Source organism: Triticum dicoccoides, chromosome 6B, assembly GCF_002162155.2.
Source record: "Triticum dicoccoides isolate Atlit2015 ecotype Zavitan chromosome 6B, WEW_v2.0, whole genome shotgun sequence".
NCBI classification, from domain to species: Eukaryota; Viridiplantae; Streptophyta; class Magnoliopsida; order Poales; family Poaceae; genus Triticum; species Triticum dicoccoides.
Window position 1 is genome coordinate 463,567,893 of NC_041391.1, and position 10,302 is coordinate 463,578,194.

Genomic DNA, 10,302 nt, shown 5'->3' on the forward strand with positions numbered 1-10,302 from the left:
GGCGCAGAGCGGTTCGCTCACGCCCCACGCGCCCAAGCCCAACCCACCGCCGTCCTCCCTCACAATCCCCCGTCCCCCAACCCAAAAACCCTCGTTTCATCCGCGGCGATTCCCCATCTCCTCTGCCTGCCGCCGGGGAGCGCTCGATTCCGGCCGTCGTTGGGTAAGCATTACTCTTCAACCACTGATGTTCTTTTTTCCTGCGCGACCTGATTAATTGTCTGTCGTAACGTACGTTCGATTTTCGTTTGAGTTACGGCGGGATCGCTGCCGATTTGGGGGGAAAGGGTCGCGCTCCGTGGGTTCGGGGCTTTGGGAGGTGGGTTTTGTCCAGGCCAGAGGTTTTGGGAAGGTTCATGCCCATCGAGTCCGCCATTCCGGCATGCAGCGGGGTCGCTGCCTGCTTGTGTTGGCTTCGAAGGCGACCCGGTTATTAGATTCCCAACTGTGCATGCAAGTCGGACGGTTGCGCCTTCTCGATGAGGGCGACGTTCAGTTCAGCGGTTTTCCTTTTATTACTCTCGGTCTCACCTCTAGATTCCAGTATGGATTTTATTTTCCTTTTAATTCGAGGTAGTCGATTTTGAGCATCTAATGTAGGTACGAACACCGATTGCCTTAGAAGTTGCCATGTTTTACCACCCCCTTCAATTCCTTCTCACATTCGTGTTACCAATTTAGCCATTAACGTCACATTTAACTCTGTCTGTTGTTAAAATGTAAAAAAATAAAACTCTGTTTGTTGGAAACTACTCCCTCCGTGCCAAAAAAAGCTCTTATATTATGGGACGGAGGGAGTACTTGTTATTGGCAGGTGCTTTCAATTCAGCTTCTTCTTCTTTTTTTTTTTTGCGGATGAATTCAGCTTCTTCTTCAAAAAAGGTGCTTTCAATTCTTTATTACGTCTAATACGAATGAGCCTAGCTTGCTTGGTAGGAAGTGTGGATGTACACCCCCACCACCCAGGTTCAAGTCTTATTCAACTTGTGCTGGGGTGCTTATCATTGTTTATAAGGCGTCCCGCCTTGGACGCTTAGGTGGCAAGGCGCCCTGGCAGTGCCTTACAATTATGCCTACGCGCTTAGACGTCCCCTTAGGCGCTTACGTGTCAGGGCGCTTACTGCCTTGTAATAAACAATAAATAAATAAACCAATTTTATAACATGCGAATATGAGGCTGTGTCCTAAGGCGCGACGGTCTGTGCGCCATGAGGACATGAGGCTGTGTCCTAAGGTGACGACACAAGTTGACATGAGAAGCATCAAGTGGCTTGTGCCACAGTGCTGTTCATCAATAAATTCCTTTTTGTTTCGCAAAATATTCCTTTTTGTCCCCCCAAAGATCACTTTTATGACAGCGAGTACGTCATTTAATGTTCTTTTCACCAATGTCTCCATTCAAGAAACCTCCTAACACCAATAACGAACCCTCCTGACAAAACACACTGCATTGAACAATTTGTCTCCAAACTGACAGAGCAGTTGTACATGTTGAACTGATGAGGCTTGCCATGTAAAGATGTATTAATCGAATTCGCTTCTTAGTTGGCGAAGGTGCACCTTTTAACCTTTTGGGTTGCACCAATTTAGCCGAACCAGGTCTCCACAGCTGACCAACCGATGGGGAAGGTTCGGTTCGGCTATACACAAACAGCTAATCTGCGCTCCTTCGTCAGCTTGGGAACCTATTCGAGGATGTGATTAATGTAGAAGCGGGCAATTTCTTTGCGCTTTGCAACATGTTGGAAAAGTGGCCCTAAATGTGGAATAGCATTTATAATTGGTAGCTGCAAGGTACTACACAGGAGATCTTTTTTCCCTGATTTTAACAAACTAGAGGCATCAAAATATGAATATTTTGTTATGGTTAGTGCCTATGATATGGGAGTAGTGCACTCAACCCGTGTTTCCTTGTCAGTCCTTCTATTACTTAAATTACTTAGTGCGGGCAATAAATTGTAGAAGATGCCATCAGATTTTTCCTTAGACTGTTGGCCCACAAATCCAACAACCTGCCAATGGAAGTATTAGAGATATTTTCAATATAAATTACGCCTGAAATGTGGAACTATTACTTTATTGAAGAAATTGGTTAAAACTTTGAACTTTGATTTATTTCTATGTTCATTAAGTATCATAAGAAATTTCTGTATCATGATCTTTAACCGAGAATTTGGAGGCATTTTTGCAGTTCTTCTCACCTGGTCACATAAATATAGAAGAATTTTGCATCCTTCCTTGACCAATGATACAAATTTCACTGTGTTTAAATGCATGGTCTTGAAATGTCTATCCTTATCATTGTTTAGGCCTGCTTGATCTTCCGCATAGCACATATGTGAGCCAGTTAGCTGGTGCTTGCATCACGAAATGATCCTTAATCAGTTGCACAGAAGAGAATCAACTTAGCTAAGGTGGAATTACCATCTCTGTGAGGAAAGTTCCAGTGTTTTTTTCTGTTCTACAAACAGCATAAAATTTTCACCTCAGTCAGATAGTCACCCAACTAAATTGAGATATTATGGATTACAACGAAGCTTGCAAGGGATCATTCGAATCCGAAAGTTGTGAGATTGGCAAGATTGGAGTGGCAAAAATTGAACATTATGAATCTGAACTAGAAGAAGGTGAGATCAGAGAGGCAGATGAGGCATCCGGATTAGAAAGCCCTATCCAGAATGGCACAGCTGCAAATGCTGAACAGGAGCAGGTCCATATAAGGCAATCAGCTTCACGGCAAAGAGCTTCTCATAATGTAGATACTGCAGGTATTGTGGTTTTGCAACATAGAGTGATCCACAAACACATGCTTCCAAGCATTGTACGCTCATTTGTGCAAGATACGATTGAAAAGGAGCAGGCCCTTATGAGGCCATCAACTTCACCTGAAAGAGCTTCCTGTGAAGGAAGGATTGCAGGTATTAATTTTGTGCAGCAGTGTAAGTGTAGTGCAATCCACGAGAACATGGCTGCAAGTCTTAAAGAGTTAAGCACATCTTCTCAAGTGGTGGTTGAAGAGGAGTCATCAACTTCAGCTGAAAGAGGTTCTCGCCTTGGAGGGACTGCATGTACTGCTGTTGTGCAACAATCTAAGTATGCTGCATCTGAGGGCCGATATGTTAATGTGAGTCAGTCAACTTTGCATAGAAAATGTGGGAACCACCGTCGAAGCTATTCACCATCTATCTATAGTAGTTCAAAAGAAAGGCATAAGAAAAGGAAGGAAGGATGTTTTAGGTACTCTGATTCCCATTGGGCCACGAAAATGATTGAGGAAGTTTGTTCAGAAAGGTCCAAAACACTACTGTCACGGCAGACTGTAGATCGGAAGAAATTCAACAATGAGCAAAAAAAGAAGAAGATAGAATTCTTCCAAAAACATGTGAATTCTTATAAATTCCATTATGCACATGTTGCACCAACTATAAGATATTGCAGGATGATGTTGCCTAAGCTACATTCCAGCATGTTGCGCTACAGATTTCATCGACATATGATATCTCAGCTGATAAAATTTTATAAACAGCTTATACGTGACAGGGACAAAGAGAACAGAATAAAAGAGCGCTGGATATTTGAGGCCAAAGCTGGCTACCTTAAGAAATGGTTTTATGTGACTAGCTTGCCATATTCTAAATTCAAGCCAGAGGAACTAGAAAGCTGTATAGTTGACTATTCAGATGGTGAACAGCATCTAAAATATTTTGACATGCAATCTATAACCACTCAAATTGAAGCAATTGCCTCTAATAAAGAACCTAGAGGCACCTTTGCAACTGATATTACTGTGCCCAATCTAGAAAATTCACCATCATCGCTTGAAACAAATGAACATACAAAGCTTGGGTTTTCAGTTGGTATAGCAGAAGAAATGGCCACCTTAGAAAGCAGGCCTTCACAATACACCTGTGCTCCCTCGATGGAGTTTTGTCATGAAAATCAGACACAAACTACCTTCCCGGCAGCAGATAAAAACGAGGAAGGAGATGTGGAGAGACCCTCTGCTTGCCAGCTTGATGTGAGTGCAGCACTAGAACCTGCTAAGACACCGACAACAGGTAAGGCAAGTGATGATTGTGAGCCTACTCTAGAACACTCGCAATTGCTGCTTGTAACGAATGAAGCTACAAAGCCCGGGTTTTCAGTTGGTGTATCAAAAGAAATGGCTACCTTAGAAAGCAGCTCCTTGCAGGTAACCAGTGTGTCAGGAATGGAGTTTCGTGAAAAAGATGGGACCCAAATTTTCTTCTCAGCAGCTGACAGCAATGAGGGACGAAACACGGAGAGCCCCTGTGCTTCTCGGTTTGTCATGAGTTCAGCATCAGGACTTGCTATTGCAGTGAGCACTGATACAGAAAATGCTGCCTCGATTTCTAGAGAAAAACGAAGGCACATGTGTTCTAGCAATGATATTTCAGAAGGTCCATGTAGATCAGGGACAAAGTTAGGTGAAAAAGATGGGACACATATCTCCTCACCAGCAACGCAAATTGTCTTCTCAATAGCAGCACAAAACGAGGGGGAAACCATGGAGAGCCCCTGTGGTTCTCAGTCTGTCATGAGTTTAGCATCAGAACCTACTATTGCAGCGAGCAATGGTACAGAAAATGCTGCCTCGATTTATAGAGAAAAACGAAGGCGCATCGGTTCAGGCAATGATGATATTTCAGAAGGTTCATGTTGCAGGCCAGGGAGAAAGTCTGGTGAAAAAGATGGGACACAAATCACCTTATCACTAGCAACACAAAATGAGGGGGGAGACATGGAGAGATCTTGTGCTTCTCATTCTGACGCAGATATGGCACTAGAACTTGCGATGACAGTGAACACTGATTCAGAAAATGCCGTGTCTGGTTCTAATGAAAAGCAACTGGCTATGACAGTGAACATTGATTCACAGAATGCTCCATCTGGTTCTAATGTAAAGCAAAAGCACATAAATTCAGGCAATAATATTTCAGAAGGTTCATGTTCTAGGCCCGAGATAATGCCTACCTCGAACCTTTTCAGAACAACATTGCGTCAAGAGGTATTTTAGTTCAGTCTTTTAATTATAGTTTAGTGTTGTCTCAACAATTGTTTTTTTTTTATGGATTGGGTTGCGACAACAGGAAAACTTATGTTGGACATAAGTAAACTGAAAATTATCAAAAAGAAGCTAGTTATCATTAGGAAAGATAAACAGTGAACAATAAATTTCTTGTTTGTTTTGTATCCTAACAGCATCTGCCCAGTGTTAAATTATTAAATTTACAAGTAATTCAACAATGATTGGAGGCTATAAATACATTCACAAGAACTGTCAGATTACATCTCATTTTAGCTGTATTTTTTAAAATGGTCTCTAGGTGAACTTATAAGAACTATTAATAGTGTCTCATCGTCCTTACTTGTGGCCGTTTATAAATTGCCATTGACATATTTGGCATTGTTTATCTGCAGGAACCTCCAGCTGCAAGATCACCTCCACCTTCAGGTGACAGTAGACAAGTGGTTCAAGCCGAGGATATAAGCGGCGAGGAAGTACCTAGTAGTCAAGTACCTTCCTTTGCCCAAGTTACCGAGCAGCCAAACATGCACTTCAATACCCAAAGTGTGATGAACCATCACCATTTCGGTTCAACTTGCCAGTTTGCTAGTCCTCCATATCAACCACCTTGTAGGGATACTCATTCAGCAAGAATTGAGGCTGACAGTGTTGGGGCATCACATGTTCATCCAACGTCAGCTAATCAGGTGCCAACAGGCTCCACTCCTGGGCCTCGTTTGGCTGAAGATGGGCTTGATTCAAATCACAGTCCTGGGGCATCACATGTTCATCCAGCTTCAGACAATCAGGTGCCAACAGGCTCCCCTCCTGGGCCATCTTTGGCTGAAGATGGGCTTGACTTGAATCTATTTACCATTGAGTTGAGTCGATTACAAAAGTTGGCTGATCTGATGACAAAGAGGCATCAAGAGAAGGTCTCTTTCTTGAATTCCTCTTCTACTTTTGTATTTTATCTTATTTCAAGAAGCACGTGCACAACGATTGCACCCTATTTAGGTATTACTCATGAATCTCCGGTTGTGTTTTGCCAGATAGACCAGCTTAATTTGGCACGTGAAATAGAGTTGTCTCAAGCTAAAAGGAAGTATGACGAGCTGGAATATAATTTAGAGGTAGAAACATTACAGCGAAAGAGAGAACTTAAGATAAAAGCTGATAAAATTTACAAACAGCAGATATTGGCTGAGGTATTACAGGTTATATTTAAGGCTTCTGCTAGAGTTGTTCCAGACAGTCCTAGAGGTAAATATCTTTCATACATCTTAACTCGGTTTGTTAAGATACAGTTACTACCTTGGCATTGACATATTATTTCTTTGATTTTATATCAATTAGTTGAAGGAGTTTATTATTGCTAATATAGGGGGAAGCATAAGGACATCATAAATGATAAATTGATCGAGTTATATGCGTTATTACTTGGTAGTTCTCACTCTGGCTTGTGTACATTCTGTTACCATTTAGTTTTCCATGTATATAGTTATTATGTACTCCCTCCATCCGATATAGTTATTATGTACTCCCTCCATCCGGGTTTATTGGGCCCGTGAGCAATTTAGCCTCGTCCCTTCCTATTAGGCCCCGTAATTTACTCCGCATGAAAATTGCAGTTTTCTTCCTCGATCTTTCTTCTGTTTATGCGTGACTCGAGGTGATTAATTAGGTTGTTGAATAAATAAAAGGAGAGAAATTAGTAGCCAACGCATGCACGCCCATGAACAACTCCACATTAACTATTGTAGCTAATTATGGAAGGAGAAAGGCCCTTCCACTTTAATCAGACACAGATCACCAAAATGTTATGGGAGTAATTGTCCTGCCTTGGTCCTAGTGTTTTTGCCGTTGGGTCTAATAAACCCAGACGGAGGGAGTACTAAGTATAACCACGTGCCCTTGTGGTCTTGTGCAAGGTTCTTATTATTGGAAATTTGGATATTTTCCACTCCAGGGACTGGGAATTCGACCTGTTACCCCATGTCCCAGTGACCTTTTCCCTATGACCCAAATATTAATGAGACATGGGTCGGACTGCCATTCTTGGAAGTGGCAAAATCCAACATTTCCCTCATTGCGCTGAACAAATTCTTACTTTTTGTCACTTCTTTTCCTTTCAAGCTGAAGTTTCTGGTGAAGTTTGTATATGGCTTGCCACTTGTGGTTTGCCCTTTGGTCTGCATCGCTTGGGTACAAAAAAAAAACATTTGAGGGGATTCCAGCCTGGCTTTGCTTAGAATCAGCTTGAAACTACTGTGGAACATGAAATCAATCTTCCACTTGGCTAGTTTATTGTCTCAAACCAAATTCGAGCCCATCTTAGAAATTTAGATAGTCTTTGATATCTTATAATTTGATAAATTTATGCATAGCTGTATATACTAGCCATTCCAGATGCCCTTAATATCTGGTTTTACATTTGTGTCTGATAAGGTGTAAAAAATTTGGTAATAGCAAAGGGTTTCGTTAATATATGCACCCTTTCCTTGCGGCATGGTTGTTAGAATAAATCCGAGGCATATACCGTTGATCATCCGAGGACCAAGCAATCACACGAGCACGACACCGAGATTTTTTAACGAGGTTCACCGATATGGCTACATCCCCGGGGCCTGACTACGGGCGCTCCTCCCCGTGACACCATTACAATACCGCACCCGGTCGCCCTGGACGCCGGCACATGCCGCCGGCTTCCCCTGCGTTTCGGTGCTATTATGTTGGCATAGGTTATGTCGTGTGTCTACCCTCGCTATATAAGAGAGGCCTAGGATACAAGTGTCCTATTAGGACACGACTCCATATCCTATCTAAACACAATACTACTCAGAGTCCAACTGTAACCTACCTTGTACACTATATTCGACACAACTCTAACAAACTCCACCTTGGCGAATATTCTCCACCACATTGAATTTGTCCATGCGTCAAACTTCCATGTACATTGGACTTGAGCTCATCCCGTGTGTTCTGCTGCTACTCCAAAGACTCCATATGACTCCACCTGCAACTTGTAGTCCCTTCTTTTCTTGACCACAGTCAACACTCGAGCGAAAATTAAGTTCCACATTACTCTAGTTTGCGCTCCCAACTTCCAGAGTATCAGTCCAACGCCATCACACACTGATCACTGACCTACGTGAAAGTGAACAACTCACATACTGGGTGTCACACATAAGAGTTACCTGAACTCAACATCACCGCTCCTTTCTTGACCGCCAGTCTGAAACTTGAAAGAATTTCACCGTTGCTTGTAGTCATCCCAAGTCAAATTCGCAGTTGTCTCACCACATGTATGGCCACCAGAGCCCTGGCCGTCTCCATGTCCCGTGCATACTGCACGCCTCGCCACTATTACCGCGTCGAGCCTCCGCCGTCCTGGTCGAGTCTCAAGGGTCGCAAAACCACACCACTCAACCCCCACTGCAGAGTACCACCGATCATCACCGACTAATGACGAGTTTCACGCTTCCATCAGACCACTGGGCTCCAGTCTGAACTAAGTGTCATTCGCTTTTCCCCCCTTGCTGAATAGGCTTCGATTCCCTGGATCCTTACACCGTAGCCCCTCAATCCAGCACCAAGTGAAGTCTTCTAGACTCCAGCTCCACCTTCAACATGACTCCATGGTAGATGATCAGTCCACCCTTGCGTCCCGTCGACTTCAAGCTCCGTGTGTACACCACCTTGAATCAACCCCACGCCATAGTCTTGTCGAAGTCACACAAGCCCTCGGGCCTGCGCCACGTGTTTCCACGCCCAGAAGTCGGTCACCATCAGCATCACGCTCCTATGTCGTCTTTGCCGATCCCATCACCGTCTTCTGTACCAGCCGACTTGCGTCGATCCGTTAGACTGACTAGTCCGACCTAGCCGAACTTGTCCGGCCGCAACCATGTTTCACCCTGCATCGTGTTTCCAACACATACCATGCATTACTCGACGCCCTGTTAAACATGATCCTCATGACACGCTTGTCCGCGCGCCTCCATAGCCTGTCCACGTGTTCCAAGCCTTTTCAGCAAATCGACCTAGAAAAACTTTCATGCAACCTGCACAATTTTTCTTGTCTCTATTTGTTGTTGTAGCTTCTTCGTGCACTTTAGCAGAACAAGATCAAACTTGATCCAACCAGACTGCTCTTGTACACACACGTGACCCTGGCCGCTCCTTTTTTTTTCAACAAACCAATCTCGTGCTCCGTTCGTATCCTTTGTCCCAGACTCCATAGTGCAAGCAGCTACCCTGCATCGGCCACTCCAATCCACCATGGCTGCACAAGGGCCTCGCCTCCAAAGAACGCATTACCAGCCCCATTGGGCCAGCCTGCCACGTCCTAGGCCGTTGCCCACGAGCAACCTTGGCCACACGCAACCGAACTCGTCGACTCGGACAAGCCAAGGACTCCTACTGCCGCACAATTTCAGCGAGATCCGCCTCAAACAGCTTCCGTACGAACGATTCCTCTTGACTGCTAAACAACGTAGCAACTCGCCGACACCATCGATTTTCCGATCGGTGCACCCGACCATCGATTTGGCGAATTCTTCCGCTTCTTCCTCTAGATCAACACACAACGTCCTCCTCGTAACCTTGCTCATGATACCACTTGTTAGAATAAATCCGAGGCATATACCGTTGATCATCCGAGGACCAAGCAATCACACGAGCACGACACCGAGATTTTTTAACGAGGTTCACCGATATGGCTACATCCCCGGGGCCTGACTACGGGCGCTCCTCCCCGTGACACCATTACAATACCGCACCCGGTCGCCCTGGACGCCGGCACATGCCGCCGACTTCCCCTGCGTTCCGGTGCTATTATGTTGGCATAGGTTACATCGTGTGTCTACCCTCGCTATATAAGAGAGGCCTAGGATACAAGTGTCCTATTAGGACACGACTCCATATCCTATCTAAACACAACACTACTCAGAGTCCAACTGTAACCTACCTTGTACACTATATTCAACACAACTCTAACAATGGTATCGTGCTCGTGCTAGTAAACTATTTAACATGCCGTCTTGATATGGCAAATATCTCACATGTTCATCATAGTCTGAGGCACAAGTAAAGCATCACAATCCCGCATAAAATAAGGGCACCTTGGGCTGTGTCAGTTTTTTGTAACCAGAGCCACCGAATGCGGAGAGCCCATCCTAAAACTTCAAGATTGTGGATGCCAAGACTGCCATACTGAATTGGACGAGTTGAAAGTGTGCAGTACACAAGATAGTTGCCTCCATTGGCCTTGT

The 10,302-nt window shown here is 44.3% G+C and overlaps 1 protein-coding gene across 2 annotated transcripts in view; it reads left to right on the forward strand.

Moving 5' to 3' along the window:
- Nucleotides 1-17: 17 nt before the first annotated feature.
- The window catches only part of LOC119326227, a 20,445-nt gene continuing 10,160 nt past the window's right edge, over nucleotides 18-10,302 (forward strand). The window contains exons 1-4 of one of the 2 annotated variants that reach the window (XM_037599917.1): nucleotides 18-163; nucleotides 2,310-5,029; nucleotides 5,443-5,964; nucleotides 6,082-6,292. In XM_037599917.1, the coding sequence (XP_037455814.1) occupies nucleotides 2,522-5,029; nucleotides 5,443-5,964; nucleotides 6,082-6,292 (3,241 nt within the window). In that variant the 5' untranslated portion in view covers nucleotides 18-163; nucleotides 2,310-2,521. The remainder of the gene's footprint in view (nucleotides 164-2,309; nucleotides 5,030-5,442; nucleotides 5,965-6,081; nucleotides 6,293-10,302) is intronic. The other variant, XM_037599919.1, reaches the window with a different exon arrangement.